This window comes from Apus apus, chromosome W (assembly GCF_020740795.1).
Source record: "Apus apus isolate bApuApu2 chromosome W, bApuApu2.pri.cur, whole genome shotgun sequence".
Lineage (NCBI taxonomy): Eukaryota > Metazoa > Chordata > Aves > Apodiformes > Apodidae > Apus > Apus apus.
In genome coordinates, this window is record NC_067311.1 from 436945 (window position 1) to 452762 (window position 15818).

A 15818-nucleotide genomic window follows, 5' to 3' on the forward strand; every position below is an offset into this window, starting at 1 on the left:
GGTCAGAGCAGAGAGACTGGTCCATTCTTGTCACCCACCATTCTAATAACACTGAGCAATAAATCCAAAATATTTGCAGGAATGCTAGCAAATGTCATCTTCTAACAATTACTAGGAATTAATCCAGGGTTAAATTCACTCTGATATTTTTTCGACAGAAAACCTTGTCCTGTTCCTGACCACAACTCTCTTATGAAACCCAGTTTCCACATGTATTGCCCACGCTATTCAGCAGAAGAGTGACAAGGTCTCAACTCTGTCATTCTTAATATCCACAACAGGAAGACAAGGCTTGGATCTTGGCAAAGGAAAACCTGTCCACTCAATTGCAGCAGTTCCCCTGATAACAGCCTGCTTCCAACCTCCCAAAATGCTCCAAAAGTATTGGGAAAGAAGGCAGTGCTGGGCATGAAGGAAGAAATGTTATCCAGAAACATACCTAGAAAGGTCAAACGTGAAAGTTTTTGCTTAATATGCTAAATAAAAGTAACATTCAAGTACTTGTCAGACCAACACACTCTCCATCTTGCAGGAGCAGGTTCCTAACCGATGCCCCAACAAAGAAAGTTTGCTTACCATTCACTTTGTATATAGATGGAATCACTAAGGTTGGAAAAGACCTCCAAGATCATCAAGTCCAACTATCAACCCAACACCACTATGCCAACTAAACCAAGTCCTGAAGTGCAATGTCCACACATTTTTTTTAACACTTCCAGGGATGGGGACTCCAGCCCTGCCCTGGGCAGCCTGGGCCAGGGCCTGACAACCCTTGCCAGCAAGAAATGCTGCCCAAGATCCCATCTCAGCCTCCCCTGGCACCACTGGAGCCCATCTCCTCTTGTCCCATCCCTTGTTCCTGGGGAGCAGAGCCCGACCCCCCTGGCTCCAACCTCCTCTCAGGCAGCTGCAGAGCCAGCAGGTCTCCCCTCAGCCTCCTTTGCTCCAGGCTGGACACCCCCAGCTCCCTCAGCTGCTCCTCCTCGACCTATTCCTTTTAAGTTCCACAGTGAAAGAGACTCAGCTCTGAATTTAAAACACCTGGTTTTATTAAACAAAAATATTTGTTGATAAAAGATTAAATTAATAAGGCTGCTTTCCAGCTATGATGCTGATAACAGAATTTATGTTTCAAGATCCCAATACTGTTCTCAGTATGGTTAGAGAATCTTCCTTTGGGTGCCAACATTCAAGTCTCTAAGCTCCCTCCTAAGGTTAAATTCTTGGAAGTTTTGCTGCCTGGAGATGGTTTGGGTAGCACACCTATGATATGACACTTCACACACATCCCCGTGCTTTTCCAAAGTCAGGAACTTGCCCAATGAAAACTATGACAAACCTCACCTTCCTAGACCATGAGAGGAGTCCACAAGGATGATGAGAGGGCTGGAGCAGCTCTGCTCTGGAGACAGGCTGAGAGTTGGGGTGTTCAGCCTGGAGAAGAGAAGGCTCCAGGGAGACCTTAGAGCACCTTCCAGTGCCTGAAGGGGCTCCAGGAAAGCTGGGGAGGGGCTTGGGACAAGGGCAGGGAGGGATGGGATGAGGGGGAAGGGATTAAAACTGGGAGAGGGGAGATTGAGGTGAGACATGAGGAGGAAATTCTTTGCTGTGAGGGTGGTGAGACTCTGGCCCAGGTTGCCCAGGGAAGCTGTGGCTGCCCCATCCCTGGCAGTGTTGAAGGGCCGGTTGGATGGGGCTTGGAGCAGCCTGGTCTGGTGGGAGGTGTCCCTGCCCATGCAGGGGGGTTGGAACTAGATGATCTTTAAGGTCCCTTCCAACCCAAACCAGTCTGGGACTCTGTGATCATGACTAAAGCACCAGACAACATCAAAGTTATTCTTCCAAGACTCCTAGACCTTCTCCTGTGGACGCCTTTCGGAATGCCACCATTTCACACTGCCATAAGCAAACCATCCCCAGCACAGCAGACACCAGCCAAATGCCCTGTCTTTCCACTTGCTCCAGCCCTTCACCCACAGCCAGGAAGGCACAGAAGGATCAGGGTGAAGCTCTGTCATTAAGCCCATTCTAACATGTCTGCCCCTTCCCAGGTGCACAAACCCAGCATGTCACTGAGGTCTGACCATGTCCCCTCACCCGGGACTGTTGGAGCCATCAACCAGGCTGCCACAGCTTGGCAGACTGAGTCAAATTGAGTCAAAATTCTAAATCCAAATTCTTGAGAAGCAAGCAAAAAAAGTCACCCTTTCCTATAAGGATTATAATTGAATTTCCATGTCAGACACATTTCTTTTTCAGTCATGGAAATCCATTCTTTTCCCCAGGATGTCTATTCCTAGGTGCCACATTCTTTGCTTGTTAATAGTGTTTTTCTTTCCCCAAAGTGAGTCACTCTGGAAAATGCAACTGGCTTGAAAGAGAAAAATTAACAAACAAGTCAGGAAAAGAAATGATCACTGCTCTAACCTACAAGTCCCACATACTGATAATTTCAGCTTCCATCAGAAATGAAGTTTCAAATTACTCAACAATAGTAAGTGGCTTCAGGACAACTAGAATTTACATCTGCAACTGTTAAACCAGTTCCTACTCTTCCACTGCTCTAAGCACATGATCTGTTTGGCTTCGCTCTGGTTTGGCTGGGAAGCCTTTTGGAGAAAGAAGGTGTCAGCGTTTGACTCAGGTCCGACAACAAGGCTCTCGATCCCCTCCCCCTCCCCCCCAGGTAGGGAAGGAGAGAGAGAAAAAGAGAGAGACTTGGCTGGATTGAAAACTCAACTACACAGCTTTAATGAAACACTAATGATATAAGAACATATATACAATTATATACAGATATGTTCAGGTATGTGCAAGAGCCTCTCGCCTCCCCCCACCCCCAGCAACTCCCACCACACTCCCCTGAGCTGGAACAGTCCCGAGAAATCCCGGAGCTGCTGCTGGAGGAAGCGCAGAGTGATGAGGGTCAGGAGAGCTCCAGCCTAAGGGTCGGTGGTGCTGGATGGACGGAGTCCTCCCCGGACGCCGGCCATGGACGGGAGAGAAGGGAAGAAGGAGCAGGAAGGAAGGTGTCTTCTGTGATCTCTGACCTTCCTCTGAGCTTACGTAGCTCTATGGAATGGAACATCTCTGGCCAGTTTTGCTGTCTGTCTAACTCAGCCTCCCACGGGGGGGTCACAGATCTCCCCGTAGTGTCTGAGCCGGCAGAGTGAAGGTGCGACCGTGAAGCCCCAGCAGTTAGAAAAACATTCCAGTGTCTTATCAGCCTTAGCTAGAACAGAGTGTTGCTAGTTAAAAGAAAGCTCACTGAAGGAAAAAAAAAAATCAGTAAAAGGAAAATTGGCTTCATCCTGGCTCAAACCAGGACAGAAGGAAATGTTTTAGATGGCTTGTTCAAAAGGAAAAAGAACCATTTCTCAGGTTATGTAAAAACCTCATCCTTGTGTTGGAAACTACAGTTTGGCAGAACACATTTCATGACCTTTGGCTCTTGCAGAACATTAAGGGAAAAAAAAATAAGGCCGTTCTAATCGCATTAAGGGGTTTGTTCTTTGGTGGTTGAAGGCACCAGCTTTTAGTCACAGGCCTCATTAAAGCTTAGATCATTCTCTGCAGAGCTTAGCTTCTCCATGGCTCTACAAAAACAAGGAAGTCCAGCTAGAATCCAGAGAAATTAAAAATAACACAAAAAAGATGGAAAGACTTCCAAGATTCTTTCAGCTCAAGAAGAAAAAGAAACATTTTCCCCTCTCAAACAAAATTTGTTTATGGAAAAACAAACCAAAAAAAAGTTGAAATTATTTGTGGAATCTAACCATAAAATCAAAATCATTCCATGATTCTATGATATGATTCCTTTGCACTATGCATATTCAGAAGCCAGAATGACATCTTTCTACTTGCATGAATGACTTTGTTAACCAGGTAGTTAATTATCCACCTCCTCCTGGATAGGTTCTGTGCACTCTCAAGACAGTCACCACTTCCTGCAAGGAACATTCTTGTCTCCAAAGTACCAGAATTAAACAAGAGCTCATCTGAAAACTCTGTCAACTATTTTTTAATGTTTAAACACTGCAGTTGAGCAAACTGATGTCAGATTAAGGCCACATTCATCCCAAATTCAAGTCCTGAATCTGTGCTGTGAATTAAAATACCTATTGCTGACTGGAAAACCATAAGCTCTGCTGGATCTGCAAGATGTGCACTTGGGAAGTTGTGCTGCATTAAGGATTTAATTGAGGATTTAATGCAATTAACTCACTGCTCCTCTTGTCCACTCAAGTGACAGACATTGCCTCCCTCATCTTCCAGCCAGGTCTGTAACTGTGAAAAAATCCTCTTTAGTTCTTTTCCTTTTCAATTCCACTCCCTTTCCAAGGCAAAAGCTGTTTTCATTTATTTTAAGCTCTCAAGTAATTTCTCCTCTCCCCTGACAAAATTGTTGGTAAGGCAAATAAAATGGTTTCAGAACTTGATCTCTTTTCCTCATGACATGATGCTTCCACAACCAACTTCTTCTGCTCCTTTCCCTAGTTCCTTCATGCACAACTTGATATAAATCAACTTCTATTTCACCTTACCCATGTTAAAAAACCTACCAGACTTCACTTGTTATTTGAGGAAGAGGTTAAAATAAAGATTTTTATTGCAGATGCACTTAAAAAAAATAAATCATATATCCATCATTACTTCTTTTGGGGAAGGAGCAGGAAGCTAAAGATGAAAGGGAACAGAAAACACAGACACCCTTTCAGCTTCTCTACATAATCTATAATCATAGAATCTCAGACTGGTTTCGGTTGGAAGGGACCTTCAAGATGATCCAGTTCCAACCCCCTCTGCATGGGCAGGGACACCTCCCACCAGCCCAGGTTGCTCCAAGCCCCATCCAACCTGCCCTTCAACACTGCCAGGGATGGGGCAGCCATAGCTTCTCTGGGCAACCTGGGCCAGGGTCTCACCACCCTCACAGCAAAGGATTTTGTGCTCAAATCTCATCTAAATCTCTCCTCTTCCAGTTTTAATCCATTCCCCCTTGTCCTCTCCCTCCCTGCCCTTGTCCCAAGTCCCTCCCCAGCTTTCCTGGAGCCCCTTCAGGCACTGGAAGGTGCTCTAAGGTCTCCCTGGAGCCTTCTCTTCTCCAGGCTGAACACCACAACTCTCTCAGCCTGTCTCCAGAGCAGAGCTGCTCCAGCCCTCTCACCATCTCCATTCCCCTTCTCTTGACTTTCTCCATGAGCTCCATGTCCATAAGTAATAAAACAATACAGAAAAAATGCAATAAAGAGGCAACTTTCCAGCCTGCAGCAGACTTTGCACTTCTTCAGGCTTCATAGACATGACCAAGAACTGACAAGAAAAAATTAACCACAAAAAGCTCTGAAGTGCCCATGCCAACCAGGAGGCAAAGCAACTCCCCTGATCTGCTGAATTCTGGCCATGATTTATCTGAGTGATTTGATGTCCCAACACTCCCACCCCAAAAGGTGGTGCAGACATCAAGCAGGAGGATGAAGGGAAACCAGTTAACGTGTCATTGAATAATAAATGCAGCTTTGAATGAATTTAATCCATTAACAGGCTTCAAAACCACATTGACACAGAACAACCAGGAAAAGGATTTGTTGGGCTTTATTAGTGTTCCTCACTCTGACCAGAAGCACAGCTCAGTTTCTCCATTCCCTTTCCAAGCCCTCCGAGGGACCTGCCAGTAATCAGATATCAAGTGTAAATCCCTTCAGAAAATGGTATCAGTGCATCTGGAACCAAACAGACCATCCTTGTTGGGGCTGTTTAGTCTAGAAAGGGGAAGACTGAGAAGGGATCTCATTAACGTGTATAAATATCTGAGAGCTGGGTGTCAAGAAGGAAGGGACAACCCTGTGACAGGACAAGGGGCAATGGATACAAGCTAGAGCACAGTAAGTTCCACCTCAACACGAGGAAGAACTTCTTTCCTGTGAGGGTGACAGAGCCCTGGGACAGGCTGCCCAGAGAGGTTGTGGAGTCTCATTCTTTGGAGACTTTCCAGACCTGTCTGGATGCCTTTCTGAGTGACCTGCCCTAGATTTGGTTCTGCTCTGGCAGGGGGGTTGGACTCTACGATCTCCAGAGGTCACTTCCAACCCCAACCCTTCTGTGATTCTTCCTGAACTTCTGAGCCATCTTCACCAGAAAACGTGCAGCAGAAGAGCACCACCTAAGTGGTTCACTGCAGGTATTTCCAAAACTATGAAAAAAAAACCTGCTTTATGGAATGAGAAGTCACAGGTGTTACTTTAATAACCCATATTAGTGAGAAACAAACCACCCTTTCTGTGACATGTTAACTCTACATCTTCTGTACCAACCATCTAGAAGTTTAAGATCTGTTAATACTTTATGAGAAGCACTGTGGTCTAATGGAAGTTGCTACACCTGAAAACTTGAATTCCCAGATTCTGGTCCATGGCATGGTCAAGCCTCTTCTCATTTGCAATATGTTCAAAAATGAAAACAACTGTGTTTATGAACTTCCTACAACTTTTTTGCACATTTATTGCTAAAATCAGTGCTATGATGAAACACTCAAGGGCGGTGAAACATGGAGGACTTGAAGAAAAAACTCCAGCTTAAAGTTTTTGTGGTGTGTAAATAACTGATTATTGAAATTTTAAATCTAGAAATATTTTATTTTGATTTCTGGAACTCTCTAGAGCTAAGAAGTGTGTGGAAAGTATGAAATGCTTCCTTTTCACCAAAAGAAAACTAACCAAGCTTGACAAATGTTGTTATTATAATTTATCAGCTTGATTCTTGGTTTCCTTTTACAAGCAATTTCCCCTGAAGAACTCTAGAAGAAAAATCCTTTTTTGAGCCAATAGGTTTTCTTCATTTTTAAAAAGTAATGGTTTTATATGAAGTTGCTCAGGTTTAGGAATATCAGTTGGAACACATGGTTACAATTATGATTCCTATGACCAGAGAAGTCAGAAAATCTAGTCATGAACCACAGTGCTACATATTGGACACGCACAATGATGTTCCCATGCATCCCACCCATTCCCAGGTGGCCAAGAAAGCCAGTGGCATCCTGGCTTGTATTAGAAATAGTGTGACCAGCAGAAGTAGAGAGGTGATTGTCCCCCTGTGCTCAGCACTGGTGAGGCCACACCTGGAGTATTGTGTCCAGTTTTGGGCACCTCAATTCAAGAGAGATCTCCAGGGGCTGGAGCGAGGACAGAGGAGGGCAAGGAAGCAGGTGAAGGGCCTGGAGAATCAATCTGATGAGGAACACTTGAAGGAGCTGGGAATGTTTAGTGTGAGGAAGAGGAGGCTGAGGGGAGACCTCATCAGTCTCTACAACTACCTGAAAGGTGATTGTAGAGAGGCTGGTGCTGGTCTCTTTTCACAGGTAATTAGCGACAGAACAAGAGGGAAGGGCTTCAAGCTGCACCAGGGCAGGTTTAGACTGGACATTAGGAACAATTTCTTCACAGGAAGAGTGGTCAGACACTGGACCAGGCTGCCCAGGGAGGTGGTGGAGTCACCATCCCTGGGTGTGTTTAAGGGTCATTTGGATGTGGTGTTGGTGGAGATGGTTTAGGGGAGAACTTTGTAGAGCAGGGATGATGGTTGGACTCGGTGACCCCAAGGGGCTTTTGCAGCCTGAATAGTTCTATGATTCTATGATCCCTAAACACCTTGAAGTCTACTCACAGGGCAAGAGACAAGACGGATCAGCACTGAGAGGGGGTGACAAGGTTAGAGGGGATTTACAGGAGACTTAAAAACATGTAAGTCTTGAGAATGTTTAGTATGAAATGTATTGTAGCAAGTCTAGAGGAGGCCATGAAGATGACAGAGCTGGAGCAGCTCTGCTCTGGAGACAGGCTGAGAGAGTTGGGGTGTTCAGCCTGGAGAAGAGAAGGCACCAAGGAGACCTTAGAGCACCTTCCAGTGCCTGAAGGGGCTCCAGGAAAGCTGGGGAGGGACTTAGGACAAGAGCAGGGAGGGATGGGATGAGGGGGGATGGATTAAAACTGGCAGAGGGGAGATTTAGGTGAGACATTTAGACTATACATGAGGAGGAAATTCTTTGCTGTGAGGGTGGTGAGACCCTGGCCCAGGTTGCCCAGAGAAGCTGTGGCTGCCCCATCCCTGGCAGTGTTGAGGGGCAGGTTGGATGGGGCTTGGAGCAACCTGGGCTGGTGGGAGGTGTCCCTGCCCATGCAGGGGGGCTGGAACCAGATGATCTTGAAGGTTCCTTCCAACCCAATCCCATCTGGGATTCTAGGAAAGGATGCTTTACTATCATTGCCATCAGCACCTATGCCAAAAACAGGAGTCCCAGAGCAAAAGTCTACACTACCTGTTCAAAATCACTGGTGATTTTATTATCACAAATATGTTGGTGAAGCTTCAAAGACTGATCAAAAATTTCTTAAATAATTATCCTATAGCTCTTTTGGTTTCAGATCCCTGTGGTTGAAAGCCCCAAGAGTTTGCAGACCTGGGGCCAAGGCATGGTAATGGCAGTGCTACTGCTGCATAACTGTTCTCTACACTCACTTCATTCCAACACGAAGATAAAACAGATTTCAAAGGAAGCATGAGAAGCTGGAGAGTGAATTCCTCCCTGGCCTGCATAGATTTCTGCCAGAGGCAAGGCTTTCTTCTGCTACTGTGATTAAGACAGAGGATGAAATTTCTCTGGTGGAAAAAGGCAGTGAAGACACTCAAAGTAGACAGAATCACTGAATGGTCAGGGTTGGAAGGGACCTCAAAAGATCATCGAGTCCAGCCCCCCTAGCAGAGCAGGACCAAAAAACTAGGGCAGATCACTCAGAAAGGCATCCAGACAGGTCTGGAAAGTCTCCAGAGAAGGAGACTCCACAGCTTCTCTGGGCAGCCTGTCCCAGGGCTCTGTCACCCTCACAGGAAAGAAGTTCTTCCTCATGTTGAGGTGGAGCTTCCTGTGTTGTCACTTGGTGCCGTTTCCCCTCGTCCTGTCACAGGCACCACTGAACAGAGACTGGCCCATTCTTGACACCCACCCTGCAGAGATTGATAGACATTCATCAGGTCCCCTCTCAGCCTTCTCCTCTCCAGACTGGACAGCCCCAGGTCTCTCAGCCTTTCCTCATCAGGCAGATGTTCCAGTCCCTTCATCATCCTTGTAGCCTCCCTTGGACTCTTCCCAGCAAACCCCTGTCCCTCTGCAACTGGAAAGCTCAGGATGTTCAGGAGTCACTCTGACAGCAGTCCAACCTAACTTCAAACCAGCTCCTATGGTCCTCATGACAACCAAGCACAGATTTTGGTCATGATGAAGCTTTTCCAGAACCCAATTTTCTGGGCAGCTGTTGCAGACTGAGACACAGCTCCTCTACTAGTAATACTCAACGACTCATTCACAAAGATCATGTGTTTGGACACACATCTTCACAGAATCACAGAATCATTATGGTTGGATAGGACCTCTAAGATCACAGAGTCCCACCATTCACCCAAGAGGGGGAAAAAATCCAAAACAACCAACAAAGTAAAACAACACCCATCGAACAACACCACACACCACCACCCACCATGCCCAGCAGAGCATGCCTTGAAGTGCAAGGCCTACACATTTAATACCTCCAGGGATAGGGACTCCAGCCCTGCCCTGGGCAGCCTGGGCCAGGGCCTGACAACCCTTGCCAGCAAGAAATGCTGCCCAAGATCCCATCTCAGCCTCCCCTGGCACCACTGGAGCCCATCTCCTCTTGTCCCATCCCTTGTTCCTGGGGAGCAGAGCCCGACCCCCCTGGCTCCAACCTCCTCTCAGGCAGCTGCAGAGCCAGCAGGTCTCCCCTCAGCCTCCTTTGCTCCAGGCTGGACACTCCCAGCTCCCTCAGCTGCTCCTCCTCACACTTGTGCTCCAGCCCCTTCCCCAGCTCCCTTGCCCTTCTCTGGACACGCTCCAGCCCCTCCATCTCCTTCTTGTCCTGAGGGGCCCAGACCTGACCCCAGGATTCCAGGTGCCCCCTCCCCAGGGCCCAGCACAGGGGGACCATCCCTGCCCTGCTCCTGCTGGCCACACCAGTGCTGACACAAGCCAGGATGCTGGTGGCCTTCTTGGCCACCTGGGCACACTGTTCATTTTGCTCCTGTTCAGACACATCTTCATAGAAACTAAGAGAACGGTTGGAGGTCTGGACACTCTCTAAAGCTTCACATTCATGCTGGTCAACAGGCCACCATTACAGGGATCAGGAGGTGATGATGTTAGAAGAAAGAAGATGAACAGATAGAAATGGGGGAAAAAAGTCTCAGATCTACATTTTCATTCAGGTAAGCATGAACAGGCAATTAAAGATTAACTAAGCACCACAGAGACAGGCAAGGCTGTAGTTATTTAGCAGATCATACCCCAGATCTGTGACACATCATACCCCAGATCTGTGACACATCATGAAAAGGTTCTGGAAGGTAAAAACAACCAGCCTGAAATATTTATAAGAAGAAAAAAAGCCTGGCAGAACCGTAAGAAATAATAGAGACATCATCAAAGCAGCTTTTTTGTGCCTCTCTCTGACAATTTTGAAGCTAGGTATTACAAACCAGACTACATAGTCATCTTCTTCACCTTCAACATGAAATGTTCACCGTGAATAAACAGGTTTCCTGTGAAGTCAAAGACAACCAGTGCTCCTATTAACCAGGATGTATTTGAGTGGTTTTGTTTTTTCAAGTATAAACTAGATCTATTATTTAAAATGAAACCATTTACACTTATTTCTTAGTTGTTTAGAGTAGAACTAACATTTTCCTGTGTTATCACAGGATCATGGAATGCCAGGTGGCAAGGGACCTCAAGGATCATCTGGTCCAACCTTTCTAGGTGTTACTCTAGTTGATAGGAGGTGGCTTAGCACCCTGTGAAGCTGAGACTGAGAACTGTCCAATGTGGGGGAATCCACCACTTCCCTATTCCAATGTTTAACTGTCCTCATGGTAAATACTTACCTCTTGTGTCCCATCGGAATCTCCCCAGGAGCAACTTGTGCCCATGACCCCTTGTCTTTTCCATGTCACTACTTGCACACAGGGAGTCTCCATCTTCTTGGGAGCCACCTTTCAAGTACTGGAACATGGTGACAAGGTCTCCCTGAAGCCTTCTCTTCTCCAGGCTGAAGAAACCCAGTTCTCTCAGCCTTTCCTCATATGGCAGGTCCTCCAGTCCTCTGAACATCCTTGTGGCTCTTCTCTGGACCCTCTCCAGCCTGTCCCTTCCTTTGTGTAGAGCTGGGACCCAAACTGAACACAATACACCAGGTGTGGTCTGACCAGCATCAAGCAGAGCTGGATGATAACTTCTTGATCTCTGCTGTTGATGCAGCCCAGCACCCTGCTGGTTTCTTTGCCCTCCAGCACACTGTTCACTCATGGCGAGCCTGTTATCCACCCAGACCCCCAGGTCCCTTTCCACAGGGCTGCTCTCCAGCCAAGTGGATCCCAGTCTGAACTGCACTCCTGGGTTATGCGTTCCCAGCTGCAAGACCTTAACACTTCTCCCTCTGGAACTTCAGAAGGTTCCTGCTAGCCCACTTCTCCAGCCTGTCCAGGTCATCCTGGAGGGTGGCTCTCTCTTTTGGAGTGTCAACCTCTACACTCACCTTGGTGTCATCAGCAAACTTAATCAGGGTTCTCTCATTGTACATGAATTTTATTTTTTAAGCCATAAAATGACTAATTAAAAATGTTGCTTGCCCACCAAAAGCTCTCTCAACTGTGGACCATGAATTGGTAAATGCTAATAATACTCAAAAAAAAAAAAAAAGAGGAGAGGATTTAAAACCCAACAAAAAATGTATTTGTGAAGATTAGTTGGTTCAATGTACTTTGTGAACCAAGCAAAATGAATTTTGAATTTCTAATGAGGTCTCATCTCTATTGCCATGCATAATGATGGAATTTATGCCTTCCCAACAAGACACCATCAGATCTGGCAGCACTTCACAATTACTTTGCACACCTACAGCAAGACTGCAAAGACAAAGCCAAGTTGACTCAGTAGAGGAGAATGCCCTTTCTGAAGTTAGAAAAGTAAAATATCATTATTTGCCCCCCTCATTTCAAGTCCACAATTGTTTATTCAGGTATTGGAGGGTAACATAGTTGGCAAGACACTTCTAATCAAGATATTTTATGTAAAAGACAGAGAAAGGTACCTTCATGCAGACAAAGGCCAAACCAAGCAGAAGATTGGTACCAGGTTTCAGGGTTAAGGAGGCTCTTGAGAGGACAAAAAACAGGCTACAAAGGATGAGAAGCAGGAGAAGGTTGACTGTGGGAAAGGGCAAACTTCTGCTCCCAGTGTGGCTAATTAACACTCCTGCTGAATTACAAGGAAGGAAGGGGGGGGGAGGTTTAAATACAGAGTTTACAAGAGTTTGTTGATCTACTGCTGCTGTGCAAGTGACTGCAAAATATGCATGACATAATACGTGGTGAGACAGACAACTGTGGTGTCATGTTAAATCATTTCAAATTAACAAATATGGTAATTATTCATTAGTGGGAGGTGTCCCAGCTCATAGCAGGGAGGCTGGAACCTAATGAGCTTTAAGGTCTCTTCCAACCTTCACCATTCTATGATTCTGTGAGTATTTCAGGCTTTGAAATTTCCTATGCAAACTAAATGATTTTTAAAACCAGGATCCTATCTCCTTTCATCCTAAAGAGATTCTACTTAGACTATTTCAGTTAACTTACTGTAAGCATCATGTGGTATTTAAAAGACACTGAGCAACATAATAGTAAATTTTCAAATCTTCCCTTCTTCTTGCAGCTCTTATCTGATAAAGATGACAAAATTCCCAAAAATAAACAATAGAAAAATCATGCCTAAGTTTTCCACATCTGCTCACTGCTCAAAACTTGCCTCTATTCCAGAACAGACTATCAATTTGTGTTGTTGTCTTCTAACCTGTGTTGCTCTCTACTCCTGCACCTGATGCTTTAGTAACCAAAGGACTGCAAAGGGTTAATTTTGAGACATTACAGATGGCCAAATATGACATTTACTCTCCCAACCCCACTGTGTTCAAGTTTCATCTCTAGTCCAACATCCTATACAGGCACATAATCAGACACAAAAACCACCAACCAGCTGTTGGGGCACAAACAGAATAAATACTTCTATTTTCTAACAGGATGTGGTATTTATTTCTCCTCCCCCTCTTTTCCAGGCAGGTCATTAAAAAGCTCTTTATAAAGGCTCTTTTACTTAAAGCTTGAAGTGAAGATACTTAATTCACTGGGAGAAGAGATGGCACTTCAGGTAGTCATGAATGAAGCAAGGAAACAAGTGTAGGAGAATGATTCAAGAGGAGTGAAGGGGCTGGAAGTAGAGACAAGAACAGACTAGGCTGAAACCTGAGGAGTTTGCACAAAGAAATGCAAACTGGACAATCAAGGAGTAAAAAAGTCCTGGGGGGATCTGATATCAGAGGAGCTACAGGAGGGATGGCACTTGGGATGGACTTTACACACCAATCAAGTAACCAGAAGATGGAAAATCTGTTTTGCCTGTGGCAGCAGAAGGGCAGAAAGACCCCTGAGCATAACTAGAGAGATCAGAACCAGCAGGTCAGCAGAGGTAGCAAAGCAAGCAGTGAGAGCTGCTCTCCAGGCACAAGCAAAAAACACAACCACCTACCAAAACCTGCTCCAGAAAAACATGTTAACAGCAATTTTGTCAGCAATGCAAAAAGATGGAAGAGAAGGTACCTGTTGGGACTCTAATCAAAAGGTTGTAGGGAACAATTGAATTGATTTCTCTTTTTAAACACACCGCAAACCAAGCAACTGTTTTGTGTCACACTCATATTCTGGGCACAACCCAGTGTGTCAACTGGAAACCAGAAAGGAGCTGCATGTCCCAGCAGAACATGGAGCTGTGTGAAACCTCATCTCACACAGAAGCAGTGATGTGCTGCACAGACCTGCTCTTTTACTGCCTCCATGAGGAGAGACACACGTTGTCACTGACTGTAACACATTTTTCTGGCAGAGCACTTGGAGCCTTGAATTTTAACATCCCCTAGAGATGCTGCCAGGGAACGGATTTCATAAAAGAGGAAAATAAATAGCACCAGTTTTAACAGCAACTGACTTGCAAAGTGTTATTTAGTTGATCAGGGGAAAAGAAAACAACATATACCTTTATTGTTAGCAATGCACTGTGGTTTCTTCTTATTAGAGGGAAGAGAAAAACCTTGAGGAAGAGTTTTTATATGTAATATTCTCCTGGGTTTGGCTGGGATTGAGCTAATTTTTCTTCTAGTAGCTGGAATAGTGCTGTGATTTGACTTCAGCATGGGATTTGGTATGAGAAGAACACCACATCTGGTGTGGGGAAAGAGAGCAACCACCAACCAAAACAAAGTTTAGAGTCTAACAAACACTAGAACCCTTTTTTCCTTCACAAAAAAATGGCATTGAGGCTTTCAGAGTCTTCAGGCAATCTCTGTCTGTACCAAACAGTCCTCCCACAAAAGGTCAGACTCTATAGTCATGCTATTCAGGAAAAAAAACATTAGTCAACCTACTGGGCAAGGCACACACTGCAATATGGCCCCAAAATTCCCACCTAGGTCACCCCCTTATATCACAGAATCCTTGAGACTGGAAATGATCTCCTGAGACCACCAAGTCCAACCTTCTCTTCAAGCCACAGAGCAGGTCACCACACCCACTGATTCATTATAAAAACTAAAATATGCACATAAAAGTCTTTCTTACAACATTTTAAGTAAGTCAAAGCTTTATGAAAAAGGACACTAATTGTTTGGGAGGGCTGTTTTTTTTTCAATAAAAGAAAAACAGGAACTAAGTGCTACTTTTCCCATGTCCCTGCAATGCCTCTGGGTAGAATTGCTTCGGATTCCAACACATCTTGAGATGGATCATCTATGATGACAACCCAAACAGGCCTGTGGACAGCTTTTCTATCCTCAGCACCCCCAACGAGTAAAAATAACTGGGCTACAACGTGTGTACAGGTGTAAGAGGGGTCAGTAATTTGGCAGGTTTAAATATAGTGTAGAGAAAGTAAGACTCACTTGCCACCCCAGATGCAATTCCATAAAGCAGTCCTCCTCCATCTGTTTGCTGCTGAAAGACATGGCTCCCTGGAGGAGGGCTTCTTTCTTGCCTGATGAAATTATAGAGTAAAGTCTTCACAAGCCTGCTGGTGTATGGGAGACTGAAAAGAAAAAGAAAACAGCTTTAGTTGACTCACAACTTGGAAAAAATTGGCACAACGAAGCCCAGGCAGGGTGCAAAGGCTGCTCATTGGCACTAAACTGGGATACTGGGAGCAGACTGGAAAGGGAAAGAACACCAAGGGCTGGCCCATGCAAAGCTGCTCTGACTTCAGCAGGGCTCTGCAGGAGCCCCTTCAGCAGCATCTTGGAAACTACTTGTTTCCTTTTTTCAAGACTGCTTTTAAATCAATCACTTAATCACTGTGTTCTTCTCCCTCAAGACACGATTGGAAAAATATTTATCCAATGGGAAAAAAAACATTATATGTTTAGTTTGACTCCATGCTTTGGTTTCATAAAACAGGTAACAACAGTAACTCTACCTCCTCCCCAGTATTTATGTCTGGGGTCAATTTGCAAAGACCAAGGAAACATCTGACCTCACACCAATGATCCTGACAAATGAACATCAAATTTGTTGGACTTAAAGCCAAGGTTACAAGCTTTCCAAAAGAGAGAAGGATTTCCACAAAAGCCAACAGTTCTTTCCCATTCCCATATGACTGAGAGGTGACCAGAGATAGGCTGTATTTGGATGGACTCCAATCCCCTCTAACCAGTATC

The 15818-nt window shown here is 45.3% G+C and overlaps 1 protein-coding gene across 1 annotated transcript in view; it reads right to left on the reverse strand.

Moving 5' to 3' along the window:
* The window catches only part of DYM (dymeclin), a 196695-nt gene that overhangs the window by 141642 nt on the left and 39235 nt on the right, over window positions 1-15818 (reverse strand). Inside the window, exon 8 of the mRNA XM_051641698.1 lies at window positions 15051-15193. Coding sequence (XP_051497658.1) covers window positions 15051-15193 — 143 coding nt within the window. The remainder of the gene's footprint in view (window positions 1-15050; window positions 15194-15818) is intronic.